The following is a 17,078-nucleotide window of genomic DNA, read 5'->3' on the forward strand; positions in this document are numbered from 1 at the left end:
GTCCCATTATATTCCATGCATGTGCAAGTGAACTAATAACATTATTGCCAGTTTAAAAGAATGCTAGAATTGAAATTTTTGACTTATTAATCTTCTTGAGCCCATGTTTGCTATGTTTATCATTTTTAATGCTGAAAAAAATCTGCACAAGTGCTATTTTTAATAAACTATCCCTGTTTGCTCCTAATATAAACTAGCCTGTTATTTGCATGTATGCAAACAAACCAAATACTAATTGCATAAACTCAAAATTAATTTTAAAAACAGGAAAATATCTGAAAGAGAATCGTGATCCATGTTTACTATTAGCAGTTACTATTGTTACTATCACTTACAGAAAGCACTGATGCATGTGCAGGAAATTCTGTATAGCTCCATTAATAAAATAAACATTTTCAATCAAAGTAGGTTATGAATGTAATGCATTTTTATTAGATAACTTATGAGAAAAAAAAGTCATGCTGAATTTTCTGAAAACCAAAATTTTGTTTGATTATATCCAAAAATGAACCTAAATTACGGGCATTCACAGATTAAGTGGTCACATATTATTGGAATTGTAAGAGTGTAGCTCTTGAAACTGACTGACTTTTGAGATTATATAGGGATCTTTGAAAGACTTGTCAGAGGATTAAAGTGAATAATGCTTGAAATACACGAGGCTGGTTAATTAGCCAAGTTGCTTTTGCAGTCGGTTATATCAAAGGATACAAACTGACTGTTTGTTAGTGCTGAACATAAATTACGGGCATTCACAGATTAAGTGGTCACAGATTATTGGAATTGTATTGTGCTGTGTCTGAAGTAAGAGTGTAGCTCTTGAAACTGACAGACTTTTGAGATTATATAGGGATCTTTGAAAGACTTGTCAGTGGATTAAAGTGAATGCTTGAAATACATGAGGCTGGTTAATTAGCCAAGTTGCTTTTGCAGTCAGTTATATCAAAGGATACAAACTGACTGTTTGTTAGTGCTATGTCAGTATTGTAGATAAAAACATATGCTAGTCAGAATTGATAAATAAGGTTTACTGTATGGAATATTCATCCTTCTTTTTGGAAGATTCAAATAACAGAATTTTTGTGTTTGTTGACATATTTTCCTAAAATGTAAAGCATTGTACAGTATGAATTAAAAGCTCCAAGGCATGATGAGGTAGACAGTGGCATTCTGTAAGCCATAAACAGCACACATCTAATGTTACTGTTTGCTTACATAACAGTGTGTTGGCACAATGGGCATTTCCTAGCTAGCATGAAACTTGCTGAGATGGCACTCTTCTTAAAAGCAAATGAATACTCTAATGTTGTGGCTGCTTATTGGCCTATTTGCCTCGTGCCTGCCTTAGTACTAGAGGGAGTTGTTCTACAAAGATTGAAACACTATATTCTTTCTGGACAAAATATAAGTGAAAAACAGTATGGTTTCATTCCTGGCAGATCAGTGGTTTACGCACTGCAACACATCTGAAAAATGGTAATAAATAACAGGATAAATATTCAGTGCAGTCTCTTCTCGGTAGACATACAGGAGGGCCTTTGATTTATTGTCATGGCCCAACATACTGAAGAAATTACAGGACATGGGTTGCTCAAAGATCCTCTTGATCTAGTTCATAGTTAATTTAACGACCCCCGCATGCAAGCCACAATGGACGCAGGTTTGAACTGACGTCCTATCAATAGAAGCTGTCCTCAAGGATCTTGTCTGGGTCTGCAGCTATGGAATCTAATCGCTGCTGACACAGCGCTGAATCTTACATGGAAATATTAGTGTATGTCGATGACTTTTTACTAGTTATTAACCCCTTAACAATCGGATAACTTTCAAGAAAATGGTCATAAAAGTGCTTATTTTTTATTGAAGAAAATTGTGTAGAAATAAATGAATGTACAATATATGCATTCATTTTTAATTTCTGGATTATTTTTTAGCTTGAAATTTTTAAAATATTATTTTTGAGAAAAAGCCAACGTTCAGGTTTATTTTGACTGAATGTTGGTTTTCCAGTAAGCCAGGAAAATTTCAAAAATATGTGTTTTAAACATTAAAAGAAAATTTTATTAAACTTACGTATAATATAAACAAGGCCAACGTCACAATCTGGACAGTAGTACTGAGTTTCCTTCCTACATCTCTTATTGTTTTCATCTCTTCTGGAACAACACACTTTTCATTCTCTTGATGGTTGACGTTTCTTATCAGTTGGGGGTATCCGTCTAATAAAATGTCTTTCAATCAAACGGTTTGGATTATCCTCCAAGCTTGGCTGGCTTTTTTTTTTTAGATGGTATATAAGTTTATCTACTAAAGATAAACGAAACACCAAATGGGATTTTTTTCCCGCCCTGTTTTTTGTAAATAAAATACAAGTTCAAAATAGTTTGGTCTAACAAATGAAAAAATATTTTCTTATAATATTTCTTTCCTCTTTTTCGAGCAATAGAGTAATCTCCAAGGTACTGGTCTACAATAGCTACTGCTCCCATATTTTTATTGTAATCTGTGACAATTGCAGGTTTTTTGACAACTTTGTTATGACACTGCACATCTACCATGTCATTTGTGTGAACTGTAGATAACATGGTAACATCTTCTTTATCTTTCCACTTCATGGCAAGAACTTTACTTCGACGAAAAGCAATTCTCTTTTTTACTAATTCTTGAGGCATTTCTTTTCGGTTTAGTTTTACAGTTCTATAAGTGTCTGTTTGAGATTTTAAAAGCATGTCTGCCTATTCTGGTGAGGTATAAAAATTGTTATCAGACAGTATCCTTGTTTTAGCAGAGGCTTGATAAGTGACATCACAACTTGAATTGATTGGGGCAGATCTTTATATTTTGCATCAAAAAACGTACCTTTTCCAGTATATATAATTTGTGACCATATATACCCTGAACGTGATTCACATAACAAATCCGATTTTACTCCAAAACGGGATCTCTTTTTCGGCATATATTGTCGCCATCCTAAATGACCTTTGAAAAGCATGAGGGTTTCATCAATTACAATATCATGTCCATGAGTTACAGCTCTTTGAAACAATTCATTCAGGCCAGATTAACCTGTAACACTGGCCAGATTTTATGTAGCTTGGGATTTGGATGTGTGTGACAATTAAAAGCTTCATTATCTACAAAATGCAGAAACTTGTGTATTTTGTAAAATCTATTACAAGGCATTATGCTTCTGAAAAAAGGTGTTGAAATTGAATGTTTTTTCCTCCAATTCATTTCTGAATTTTTTTTTTCTTTTTCTTTTTCTTTTTTTTTTTTTTTTTACAATGCCTTGCAAAATAACAATACTGAGAAATTTAAGAATTTCTTCCAGTGGGACAGGTATCCAAGGTTTTCTATTTTTGGATAGGTGGAATCCTGGAGAATTTTGGCATTGTTTGGCATATCTATTTTGTTTCCGAAACAATGAGATCCCCTAAATTGTCTTTCACAAAATACTTAAAATATTGTAAGATGCCAGAATTGGAATAAAAATTTATATTTAGCTTTGGTGCTCCCCAAAATTTAAAACGTGGGGTGCATGATCTGCTGAAGTAGACAAAATTTTAGTCCATGCTCATCCAGGCAACAGTACAGATCCATCATCACTGCTCTCAGATTCACTAACCAAACTTTCATAAAAATCAGTTACTTCAGAATCACTTTCAGATCCATTTACACTAAAATCAGAATCCAATTCACTATCTGACTCTGACTCCATAAGGTACAGAATAAAAATTTAAGTATATTTTATCACAGAACAGAAACCACTTGCATTCACAGTGAGACTAAATGAGTGACTGAGCTAATGATAAAATTACAAAGCACAGCATAAATACAGGTTTAATTAGTGCTGACATCTAGTTTAAAATAAACTAAATATCTCTAATTGCATAAAATATTATCCTGGTACTACAATCTGGTGTGTACAATGAGAAATAAAAATTTTTCCAGGCAAAAGAAATGAATAGGTTTTAATCCTTTTAGCACATTACTTTTGAACTCTTCAGCCCGGAAAAATCACGGGCACGAGAATTAGAGGGCGAAATCTCACCCCGTCATTTTGATGGGAGCGAGAAGGAAGGGGTTAAAGGGCATAGCTGTAAACGCACGTGAGTTCAAGAGGCAATGGACAAGATGACCAAATGGGCCAACAACCATAAACTTATTATTGTCAATTCAAAAAACCAAGTATGCTTATCTGCCCAGGTAAGTGCTATCGATGAGCATTGTGCATCAGCCTTCATGGTAAAAATATTAAAATAGATTGAAACATAAGATACCTTGTGGTTATAATTGATAACACACTTACTTGTATCGCCCATTTCAAGGGGTCTGATTTCGACTTCACAGGTTATTTCATTCTATGCTTTGGAGAGCAGCACCAATCTGGGGAGTTTCTTCAAGGATACTTAGAATGTACTACTTTATGGGCCCTTCATGTGAGGCATAACTGTCACTATTAAAATCAAGAATCTGCTATGTTCAACACAAAGACCTTTCCTTCAAAGTATTTGCTGTGGGTATAAACATCTCTTATTAATACATTGAATGTGATTTCAGGACTGCCGCTTTTGCATCTTTTAGTTTAGCATGAGAGTGCAATAGTTTGTGTACTTCAACTCAAAGAGACAACAAATTTGTGGGATAGAACTTATGTATATTCTGACTATGAGCAAAGTATTTCTGAGCCGCCTTGTCACATTGCTGAATTCAGTATTTCAATTAACTGTAAGTCGCCAGCGTCATTCAAAGCCACTGTTGTCTACACTAATGGGTCAAAAGGAGAATGTTGCTCTGGCAGTGGATATTGTATAATACATAATCAGATTTAAAGACCTGGGAAAGAAAGCTCAAGGAGCAAAACTCAGTTTTTAAGTTTGAGTGAGTTGCATTAAGTTCTGTATTACTCTGTGCATTGGCTGATAACTATTCCAATGTTTATATAGACTCTGCCTCTAGCCTTCGGGCAATCCAAAGCACATATCATGAAAATCCACTTGTCAGGCCCATACAAAAACTCTTAATAAATACACCAGACAACCGTACATCCAAACTCCAGTGGGTATTTGTCCACATAGGAATACTGGGTAATGAAATTGCTGGAGCAACAACCAGGAGAGCAGCGACTGAGCCCCATGTATGCACACTTGATGTGCCTTTTCCTGGATCATTCATAAAAGCTAAGCTTGATAAAGAATTATTGAAGCGTGAGAACATCTGTGGGAAACAGAGGCCCACGAAGAGAACTGCTGGCCGAAGAGTCTATAGGTTTCTTTACAAAGTAGGTCAGCTTCTGAGAAGTTGCTTGCTTCACTTTACTCAGTTTCTAACATGGCATAGGTCTTTTGTGACTTACCTGCATCACTTTAGATGACGTGAAAATGACCAGTGCTCATGCAGAGTGGCAGAAGATCCAGATCACTATATGTTCTTTTGCAAAGGGAATGCAGAACACCATCTTAGACAGCTAGCAGAAGGGCAGGTCTGTGCATGGGCTTACTGCTTTAAAAGTTACTTTAAAAAATCACTGTGCTTTGAAATGCATGTACGATAGAATCGATATCACGCATAATATCTCAAAGAGGCTGGGGTAACTTTCAGCTGCCATCCTTATCACCAGTAGAGAACCCTTATACATTTTGTACTTGCATTTAATATATCTTATTTAAGTTAACATTTTCAATTCTGTCCTGTTTATTTTTATTTGCTTTTGTCTTATTTCTTTTTTATGAGTTTAAATTTTTTTTTTTTTTTTTTAGTTTAATATGTGTATATATACAGTCGAATCCGGTTAATTGGACCAGTGGATAATTGGACCAGCCGCTTTTTTGGACGAAAACTTAAAGAACCAAAACAAATCCTATGTACATAAGCCTAATATTATTTGCTTATTTGGACCAAAATTCCGTTTAATCGGACCAAAAACGTGAGAGCGAATAAAAAACAGAAGCCACAAGTCAGCCGCGTACAGCGTATGTACAGGTAGTCAACAACATATGGGAGGATCTGTAACTGCGCTCCCCAGAAAAATGCTTTATCAAAAGTCAGGAATTCCTTAAAGTGCATGACAAGGGCAAAATCAGTGGGAGGTGAACACATGCACCATTTTCTTTGACCTTTCTTAAAACAGATCCACCACTAGCCGCCAGCAAGGTTATTGGTCCCACTGCATCTCCGATTTTCGAGGAAATGAACAATAGAGTGTCCAGTTCCACCTGAAAGGAATTTCCGCCTGTAAATCATGATTAAAGTTTACACGAGAAAGCTTTCATTTCACCAGCCTTTTGGATGATTTTATGTCAAAGCTTTGAATGGCGAGCATTTTATCTCCCTCTTGACCTCAACATCTTGACCCTAAAACACCAAGGTTTCTTCATACCACTTTAGTCAGTGAACTGTGTGCATGTCTTGTCTCCCCTGCCAAAATGCCACGACTGGACTTGATGTTGGCTGAAAAAAATGGTTTTCTGGATAAGATCAAGCAACAACCACAAAACACTATTCAGTGTCGGTTGGTGGAAGTTACCGGATTAGCAAAGACTACAATTTCACGCCTGGTAAAATGAGAATGAGCTGCGAAAAGAATGGGCACAATGTAAAGGATGAGGAGGAACTTCCGAAAAACGGAAGTGTGAAGGCAAGGATCCAGACATCGTTGAGGGCCTTAATGGTTTGCCATTGTTACTGGACGTGCTGTGCGAGTAAGCGGCCCAATGTTAAAATGCAAAGCAGAAGAACTCGCTAAAAAGCTGGGCCACAATGACTTTAAAGCTACGGACGGTTGGTTGCCTCGATGGAAATCTAGACATGACACAAAATTCAAGAAAGCAAATGGCACGAGAAAGAAAGTGCTGATAGTGCAGATGCTGAAGAATGGAAATCAGCAAAACTGCTCGAGGCTTCTGGAAAATTTTTCAGCAGATGACGTTTACAATGCTGATGAAACTGAGCTGTATTATCGTGCTACACCGGACAGCTCGTTAAGTTACAAACATGTTGCACTCTCTGGCTCCAAGAAAGCGATGGATTGTGTAACTGTCTTGTGCTGCTCAAACATGTTAGGAACGGACAAGAAAAAGCTGTTGGTTATAGGAAAAGACTCTAAACCTCGCTACTTTAAAGGACTTAGGATGGACAGTTTACCAGTTGTTTACTTGCTAACAGAAATGCGTGAATGACCTATGACCTTTTTGAAGAATGGCTGAAGGATTGGAACAGAGAGCTACAACATCACTTGAGCTGCTGCTTCTTGACAATTGTGCAGCACATCCTTATTTAGATTGCTTAAAGAACATCCAACTAGAATTTCTACCTCCCAGGACAACAGCTTTGGTCCAGCCAATGGACATGGGCATCATAAAAAATTTGAAGACCCTTTATCATGCAAGGTTAGTTAATTACATCCTTGAAGCAAATGAAGAACGTTTGCTGACCTTGTCATCAAAAGCCAGCAAAGTCACTGCAAAGGTCAACATCTTACAAGCAGTTACATTTGTGGCCGACAGCTGCCGAAAAGCAAGCAGTGAGGCAATTCAGTGTTTTTCTCACTGTGGCTTTAAGCACTCAGTTTTGGAGATGGATGTGGACATACTTATTGAAAGTGAAAATGATGACTGACATGTGGAACTCCAACAGGTACAAAATTGCGAAGAATTTTTATACATCGATAACGAGCTTCAATGCTACGATGAAAATGAAGATTACGACACTGCAATCGTTGCAGCAAAACACACAACAGCATCGGGAGACCAAGGAAGTGATGTTGATGCTGCTGCTAATATGTTGGTGCAAGTGACAACACAGGATGCGAGGAAATGAATTGAAACTTTGTATCGGTATATCATGCAGGAGGGAAATGAAGGCCCTAGATACTTGTGGCGATTTTGTTCACGTGCAATCTGTCAAGAGAACGCATCGGATCACATTGGATGAGTTCTTCGAATGTTGATTGGAACTTGGTAAGAACTCGTTTTTAATGTGCTTCGCATGCTGAGTGTCATGGAGATCATTTCTTAGAATTTGTTTCTAAATTAATTTTCTCAATGAAAAAAGTTCAACTGTAGTTCTTGTTTCTACATGTATGTTCGCCATACGTGTGTACCGCACAATAAAGGTCATAATTACATTTTAGTACATGAATTACATGTACATTTACTGTGTGCTACATATAGCACGTCCCATCTTACAACATAGGACATGTTCATGTAATTGGATTAGCCGGTTATTAGGACTAAAACGATCGCTTCCAGATGTGGTCCAATTAACTGGAATCGACTGTATACAATCAAAAGACTTTGATCCGGACTCATCGGGACTTTGGCGATTCTGGATTATCGGTTTTTCCAGATTATAGATCATCAGTTTAAATCTGGTAAGATGGCATGCAGAAATTATAAAATTAAAAATATTAAACCGTAATTTATGAAATAAAGAACAATTATGATTTAAAGGGTATCAAAATTTACACACAAAAAAAGAGCTTAATATTTATTTGTTTACTTTATTAAAAATTTCTTTTAATGTAAGTTGTTTAAGTAGCTTTGTTTTATGTGCTAATACTTTCTCTTTAATTCTATAAACAGACATAATTTCTTGTTCATTTACAACGTTCTATAATTGCTGTGTCAAGAATACCGACTAATTTGTCAATTGAAATTTTTTCGTTTTCAATAACCTCTCTGTCACTTTCTTCATTGACGGAAGCAGTACATTGAAACATGCTTTCGCTTTGATGCTTTGGCAGCTCCAGAATCGGAAACTCTTTTCGACATAATCGAAAGTTCAAGCTTACTTTTTATAAAATTGCTCTAACAGTCTGCAAAAAATAATAAGCTGGATCCAATTAGAAGATTAAGGAACAACGCAATCTGCAACATTAAATAGATAATTTTAGCCTAGCTTATACTGTTCGTTATACATTATGTGCATGCGCAGAAAGCTTTGAGATCCGGATTATAGATCATTCCGGATTATGGATTTCCGGATTAAAGCCTTTTGATTGTATATATTTTAATTAATGTCATGTGTTGTAACTTTAACCTTGAGTAATTTTGTATGTTGCCTTTATTAATTTATTATTTTATCTTTTTGAATTAGTGACTTTGTTAAATGTTCATAGTCACACTCAGTGTATTACATAAGCTATACACTGAGTAATCAGTGTATTACATAAGCTATACACTGAGTAATACACTTCTACCAAGTATATGTATGGTACTGTGTCATACCTTTACATGTATTTTAATTATCTACAGAACTCATTAACTGTTCATGCTGTGGAAGCACATTAGCAGTATTTATCCATCTCTAGCATCGTTCTTACTGCTTTGACTCTTCTTCCATAACTGAACCATTTACTCGTCAAGCACCTTTTTTGGCACCTTTCAGCACTGGTCGAAACACTTGTCTAAATTGTTTTGTGGACTTTTGGAAAGGGACTGAAAAACAAAATTTTACTTGCCTCTTTGCCAACGTAATTCTGGTGAAAATGGAATATCTTGGTAATATTTACTTGTTCAAGCATTAAAATTTGCTTGAACAAGTAAATATTACTATATCAAGACTTATTATGCTTGAATTTTGAGGTAGGTGCTTACATTTTTTGAAATCTGAAGTAGAAGTTGCAGCAGTATCAGGTAGGTGTAATTTTGGTTTAAAAGTAAATAGAAGTCACAAACACTCATCATCCCATATATTGACCATTATAAGTTTTGATTTGGTTGAGAAATATCATTTTTGTCTTCATATGATATTCTCATTGATTTGGTCTGATGATTCTCATTTAGTCTACTGGAAAGTTCTGTCCGTTTCTATGACAACAATTTTCGACATGTAAGCACATATTTATTTGGTGCATGTTCGGCTCACTATTTTTATCGCTTAATGTTTACATACTGGTGTAGAAAATTAACTAAAACAAAGTTGATAAGTGTGAAGCGATAGTGTACCCATGGTTACTGATGAAGTTCATTTTTGCCGCTCTATTTTATATGAATATCAACAAGGAAGAAATGCTACAGAAGCATGTAGAAATTTATTGAAAGTATTTGATGAAGCTACAATTTCTTATAGGATATGCAGAAAATGGCTAAAAAAAATTGAAACGGGCGATTTCGAACTTTCTGATGCATTCTGGGCGACCATCTTTGATTGACGATGATGATGTTAAGACCATGTTGGAGCAAGTTCTATTCTGACAACATCAGAGATCGCAGAAAGGCTTGGTTCAGCTCAACAAACCATTTTGGACCATATTTGGAAGATAAGATTGGTGTGGAAATATTCAAGGTGAATTCCACATGAATTCTTTGCCACATGTGTCAGAAGAATTTGGATGATCGAGTCGTCATATGAACATTTCTGCTTGCTTGAACAAAATCGAGCCCTTCTTAAACTGGGGATAAAAAGTTAATTACCTATGAAAATATCGTAAGGAAAAGGGTATACTGTGAACCCGGTAAACCTAGCCCTTCCACCTCTAAACCAAATTTGACTTTGAATAAGAAAATATTGTGGTACATTTGAGGACCAATACATTATGAGCTTTTAAAATGGAACGAAAAGCTCAATTCGTAGATGTATTTTCAGCAACTAGATAATTTAAAGACAGCAGTTTAAGAAAAGAAGCCGGCTATGTTCAGTAGGATGGTTATCATATTGCATCATGATAAAAATGGCAACATGTTGCTTTGGGGACTCATAAAAAAATTGCAGAACTCTGCTGGGAAATTCTGTTGCATCTACCAGCACCCTCTGACTTTGTCCTTGAAAGGCAAAAAATTAAAAAATGAAGTTACCAAGCAAGCACTGGTTCAATTTTTCGCATCAAAAGACAAAACATTTTTCAAAAAATGGGATATACAGATTGCCTTCACACTGGCAAGAATTCATTAATTATATTAGCAATTATATTATTTAATTAAGTTTATTGATGGTAAGAAAAATTTGTATTTTGTTTTATTCAAAAAATAGACAGAACTTTCTGGTAGATCGAATACATCTCAATGTAACAGAACAGTACTTCTTAAAGAGAAACTTATATCAAATTTATATATTAGTCGATTTTTTTAAAGTTAACTGCCAATGTCAGGTTGAATTTTCTGTAATTCTAAAGTTTGAATTAATGTGCCTTTTCCATCTAAATATTAAAATTTTAAGATGTGAAATCATTGATGCTTACATATATTTATATTTTTGTGTTTATAAAAACTCATTTTTATGCATGTTTTGTCATAATTAAATTACCAAATCAAGTTTGATTTGTGTTTTGTTAGTTCCGAGTTTAATGAGTATGTTTTTTAAGTATATTCATGTCTTGAGAAGAAACACTGAGCTAATAATGAAAATAATTTAACTTTGAGGTTAATCACTTTAAATGTGTATGCATTTGTTCTAATTAAAATTGCAGCATCACTATTTTATTCCTTTTTCTTTTCTTTTTAGTTAATATAATACTTTTTGAAAAAACTAAAAATTTTTTTTTCCCCCTTCAGAACATGGGAAGTTAACATCGATACTCCAAACAGATATGATAATTGGAGAAACATGTTTATTCAGCGTCCTCATTTGTCTTTCAATGGTAAGTTTTTAATTTACTGTTGTAAATCTTAATATATCATTTCAGACTTGTATTATATGATCGAAACTGAAATATTTTATGAGAATTATGGTTAGAATTAAGGCTTAAGATTTAAGCATTTAAATGCAATTTTTAACATCCCCACATTTAACTTTTTGTATAGCGGACTTCAGTTTCTTCTTTAATACCATTCAGCTGTGCTATTGATAACCTGAATTGCAGTTAAAATTAGAATTTGTTTTAATAAAAAAATGAAAGCAGATAAATTTATATGCAATATTTTGTGTAAAGTATAATCCATTGATAGAAGTAGACAAAATAAATTTTTAAATGAAATAAAAGGATGAATTCTTTAAAACGGCTCTGTCTAATTTGGGTCAAATTCCTAGCTGCTATCTTAGTAACGAGGTATTTGTTGTTTTGGCCAAGATGATAATAAAATTTGTTATGTTAAAATTACAGTTAGTTACATAGTTCTCCATCACAGCAATCATTGCTCTTCACCCCCTTGAATATAGCACATAAGAATATTACCAAAATATTTTCTTCACACTATTGAAACTTAACCAAAAGAGAAACTACAATAAATTCACAAAGATTATAAAACGGTACTTTATAAATTATGTATGGAACATTCAGAAAATTTTTATATACAAGGTGGTTAAAATTGAAACACTCCTACTCTGAGCTCTCTATACATTGAACTACTGAGTGTAAAGGCTCCAGAATTGTTAAACATACTATTCAAGAAATGGGAATACGGATTACATTAAAAAAAAAAAAAAAAAAAAAAAAAATTAGTTCCAGAAAATTTTATTTATTTTTAAGGCGACATGTTTGACTCTTGTTTATAAAAGTTTATTTATTGAAATTATAAGACAAGGTCATCTCCCCCCCACATACACAATGTGAAATCTTTAACGCTAAAATGTCATAATTATCACAGGAAAATTTTCAGAGAGGACTGAAGTAATATCATAGTTTGATGAAAAGTTATCCAAGATTTTAGAACAGTTGTTGAATATTTATTACATGGGAAATTTTAAGGCTCAAAATTTTATTCATTTTAAGGTGGGATATTTTGACCCCCCCTTTTTTAATGTCTAAAACTGTTTCGTTTAATTGTAAAAATTCATTCAGTCCATGATGCATTTTTAATTTAATATTTTTAGTTGAAATATGTTTGCTGGATTATTTTGAATGTGGTTAGTTTCCCATTTTTTTTTTAACTCGCCACTTCCCTTTTCGAGGTACCTTTTTGGCGTGTGAAGTTTCTTCAACATCCCAAGCCTTTGTAACATGTGAGATGACTTTCTAATGTAATCTCTGGGTACTAACTAAAGGTGCTGAAAATGTTTTTAGGTATTCATTGTACTTAACTAAATTATTAACTAAAATTCATCGCACAATGTGGAAATGATGATGATTAAAGACTTCTCAAAGTATTTATAGTAATGAACCTGACTAAACATGCACAGATTCCTGTTGCAGCACATGCAGTGAAAAGACATCGACATGCTACGTGATTGGATATCATTGCAAGTACGAATTTACAATCATGCTTTTAAAATGCTACATTGACAGTTTATAACTTTATTCCCTTGAAACAGAAAAATCAACCTACATACAACTTGGATAACATTGGATAACAAATGCGAAAGATCAGCTGATAAAATTTATTATGGATTCATGTAAAAATTCCTAACTGTAGTATTTGTATAATCAGGTGAAAGTTTAAATGTTTACTTCAGAAAGAAACCAAATTTTTCAGAAATACTGTTTTTTCATTCTTGCCTTCTTATTACTTCCAGTTCAATAATGTCTTCTTCCCCCCCCCCCAAGATCTCAGTGGATATTGGTGAAAATCTATGGTTTATATAAAGACTTAATGTGAAGATTTTTATTTTGAGATTATTCAAACATGAAGTAACCTGATTATACGTTCAACTAACATTTCTTTTCTTTAACTATGTGCAATTCATTTGCATAGTTATAAGTTATATTTGTTATTTATTTTTATAGGTGTATATATAAGCAAAACAACATATGTGAGATATGGAGAATCTTCATTTCAAGATACAAATTACAGGCCATGCTATTTAGTTGAATATTATAGATATATACGATTCTTTCCAGATGGTATGTATAGTTTTTATTAGATTTAAATAAGTAAATTTAGCGTCTTTAAGTGTAATGTACAAAATTTGGTTAGCAGTAGACTTTAAATGTATATTAATTGCATTATTTACACACAACCAAGAAAGTATATGTAAAAATTATTTTTTTATTAAAGAGAAACAAATGTTTAAGTACTAGAGATTCTATGCATTTTGAAGTACAGTACAAAGTCAATCCAGACGTCCATAATCCGGACCTCAGAGCTACAAACTTTCTGCGCATGCGTAAACGCACTATGCGTTTTACCTTTACGCATGCACATAATACGTTTGCACGCAAATAAAAGAGCATGGCTAACACAAGCGTTGATGAATGATTGGTTTGAAAATCATTTTATACCCGAGGTTTGGCGACATTTGAATTTGGTTGGTTTACCTGATACTCAAAAATTGTCCTGATTGTTGATAACTGTTCGGTGCATACTTCACTTAAAGTTTTAGTGAAAGATAATGTATCCGAATTATTCTTCCCTCCAAATAGTATGTCTATCATTCAGCCTATGGATATGTGAATAGTGCACGCGCTGAAATGCAAATATAAAGTAGCATTTTAAAAATCTATGTTAAATTTCTTGAACAGTGGCAAGACTTTTTAAAAATTTTTTAGCATAAAATCTGGTGTGTGGAGCATCGCAAGATTGTAGGAGATGTGTCTCCAGATATGTTAAAAAATGCTTGGCATAATTTATGGCCATCTACCATATTTCATGATGAGGACGATAAAGATGATAGCCGCGAATATGAAGGTTTTCAGACGTTGCAGACTAAAGGTGAAATTTTCCAGTTGTTGGGTTTTGTAAAGAAATATGGAGAAGCGGTAATAAATGAAGATGATGTAACAGAAGTTTTTCATTGCGACGACAATGCGCCAATCATCAATCAATTAACGGACAGTGAAATCTGTAGTATGGTTCTAGATCCAGAAAATATCGCTTCCGATAGCGAAGAAAGTGACAGAGAGGTTATTGAAAGCGAAAAAATTTTAATTGACAAATTAGTCGGTATTCTCGACACAGCAATTACAGGACTTGAACAGCGGAACTTTGTAACTGAACAAGAAATTATGTCTGTTTATAGAATTAAAGAGAAAGTATTAGCACATAAAACAAAGCTACTTAAACAACTTACATTAAAAGAAATTTTTAATAAAGTAAACAAATAAATATTAAGCTTTTTTTTTTTGTTTTTTTGTTGTTGTTGTAAATTTTGATACCCTTTAGATCATAATTGCTCTTTATTTCATAAATTACGGTTTCATATTTTTAATTTTATAATTTCTGCATGCCATCTTACCAGATTTAAATTGATGATCTATAGTCTGGAAAAACCCCTAATCAGGAATCGCCGAAGTCCCAACGAGTCCGGATTAAAGACTTTGTACTGTACTTATTCTGTAAAAGAAACCCATTTCAAAAGTTGTATTTTATATTGCTTTTATGGAATCATCCAAACTAAACCAATATTTACATTTTTTTACTAAGCAAAAGAAGAACCTTGTGTTTGATAGATTTAATTGAAACACTATCGATTTTGACAATGAATAGGTACAGATACCTCTTCATAAGGAGAAAAATAATTCTGACAAAGAGGGACGTACCTGTTCGCGCTCAAAATCAATAGAGTTTCAGTTAAACTTATGCCTAACACAGGGTTGTTCTTTCGTCTAATTTTAATGGTGTGTTTTTCTTCTTTCTTGGTATATTGAAATGTTTGATTTGTTCTTTGCTTAAAATGCAAAATGTCCACTTTTGTTGTATGCAAAAGTCAATTATATTTTTTAAAAAAGCCTTTTTTTACTTAGAATATAATTGTTTCTAACAAACTCTGAAGTTTAACTTCATTTGTTGTGCAAAATTTATTGAATTATAATTAACAGTAAAATTAGCTGCGCTTGAATAATTTGCAGTAAAACGTCTAATAGTTGTGTATTTTAAATTGTATTGTTATAAAAATTCTTTTATTGGCAAATTAGATTTCCTAGAAGTGTTTTACGTTCATGAAAATCTTTCAGTTCTAGTTAATTATCCCAATACCTTTTTGGTATCTGCTTTTCAGGCATTTCTTCTGTCTAGAAATTTCTTGACCCCCCCCCCCTGGTATTTTTGCATTGGCACTTGGTTCGCTTTCTTCTTTTTTATTGTAACCAAAGAGGAATGTTATGTTTAACCTTTGAAACTATAGACCTGCAAATTTATCCATATTACACTGATTCTTTTTTTTTAAGACAATTTTTTAAAAATTTATTACCAAAAAAATTATTGCAATACAAAGTCCAAAATCTGGAATCACCAGCAATTTGTTTTTCCCACAAAATTTAAGAATAGGAAATATAATACTCCATAAAAAGCAGGCATGTTGTAAAAGCAGTTTTTTTTTGACTGAAATTCCTGAATGTCACTTTCAACCTCCCACTAGCTAAGGAATCACACCATGACTAGTGACAATACCATTGATTGACATTAACCACAAACACATTTTCAGCCCCTTTCAGTCAAAAAAAAAAAAAAAAACCTGCTTTTATGACATGCCTGCTTTTTATGGAGTATTATATTTCCTGAAGTGTGTTTGTGGCTAAAAACCTTTGAGTGGTTTTGATTGGGGGGGGGGTAGCAATTTTCTATCTGGCCTAAACAATAATTCAAGCCCCAAAATATATTTACTTGGAGTAGGATGTTACTCATACTGGCTTTCTTTGGTAGCATTACAGTGGAAAGAATGAAAGAATTAAGATTTGGAGGAAATCAAATTTGGTTTATATGGCAAATTGCACTCTTTCTTAACCAATTTTTATCCAATTTATTATTTTCTCAACATGTTATTATTGCAGCTATCTCATATCTAAAGTTCGAATTTTCAATTATGTCAAAAAGACTTTCTAATTCTGAAGCTGTAGCTAGATCTACAGAGTGAAAGCATGTTTGGTAATTGTCTTCTGTAGCGGCCTTGGCATGAGATAGTAGCGTTGGAGCAATTCCGGCTTAAGAAAGTGCAATTTCAAAATCAGGAAAAGCAGCAACCTTATTTTTGTGTAGTTTTTGAATGTTACAGAAGGCAAAATTTTTCCTTTAATGGAATTCTTGAGGAAATAATGAGAATGATAATAAATGAAAATGATACAACAAAATGTTTCTTTGGGATGACAGTGCCCCAATTAAAAATCTAATTAATGGATGACAAAATCTTTAGTATGATTTTTAAATTTGGAATATATTGCTACTGATAGTGATGGAAGTGACAGATTTTTTTAAAAATAAAAAATTCTGATTGACAGTGTAGTGAGAATTTTTAATATGGCACAAAAATTATATATCTAGCTATAAAAT

The 17,078-nt window shown here is 33.6% G+C and overlaps 1 protein-coding gene across 1 annotated transcript in view; it reads left to right on the plus strand.

Moving 5' to 3' along the window:
* LOC118201665 (F-box only protein 9) overlaps positions 1 to 17,078 on the plus strand; it is a 71,434-nt gene that overhangs the window by 40,872 nt on the left and 13,484 nt on the right. Inside the window, exons 9-10 of the mRNA XM_035373806.2 lie at positions 11,493 to 11,578; positions 13,601 to 13,717. Coding sequence (XP_035229697.1) covers positions 11,493 to 11,578; positions 13,601 to 13,717 — 203 coding nt within the window. The remainder of the gene's footprint in view (positions 1 to 11,492; positions 11,579 to 13,600; positions 13,718 to 17,078) is intronic.

Source organism: Stegodyphus dumicola, chromosome 1 (genome assembly GCF_044657685.1).
Source record: "Stegodyphus dumicola isolate Sdum_Otavi_A_Nest chromosome 1, ASM4465768v1".
Classification (NCBI taxonomy): domain Eukaryota; kingdom Metazoa; phylum Arthropoda; class Arachnida; order Araneae; family Eresidae; genus Stegodyphus; species Stegodyphus dumicola.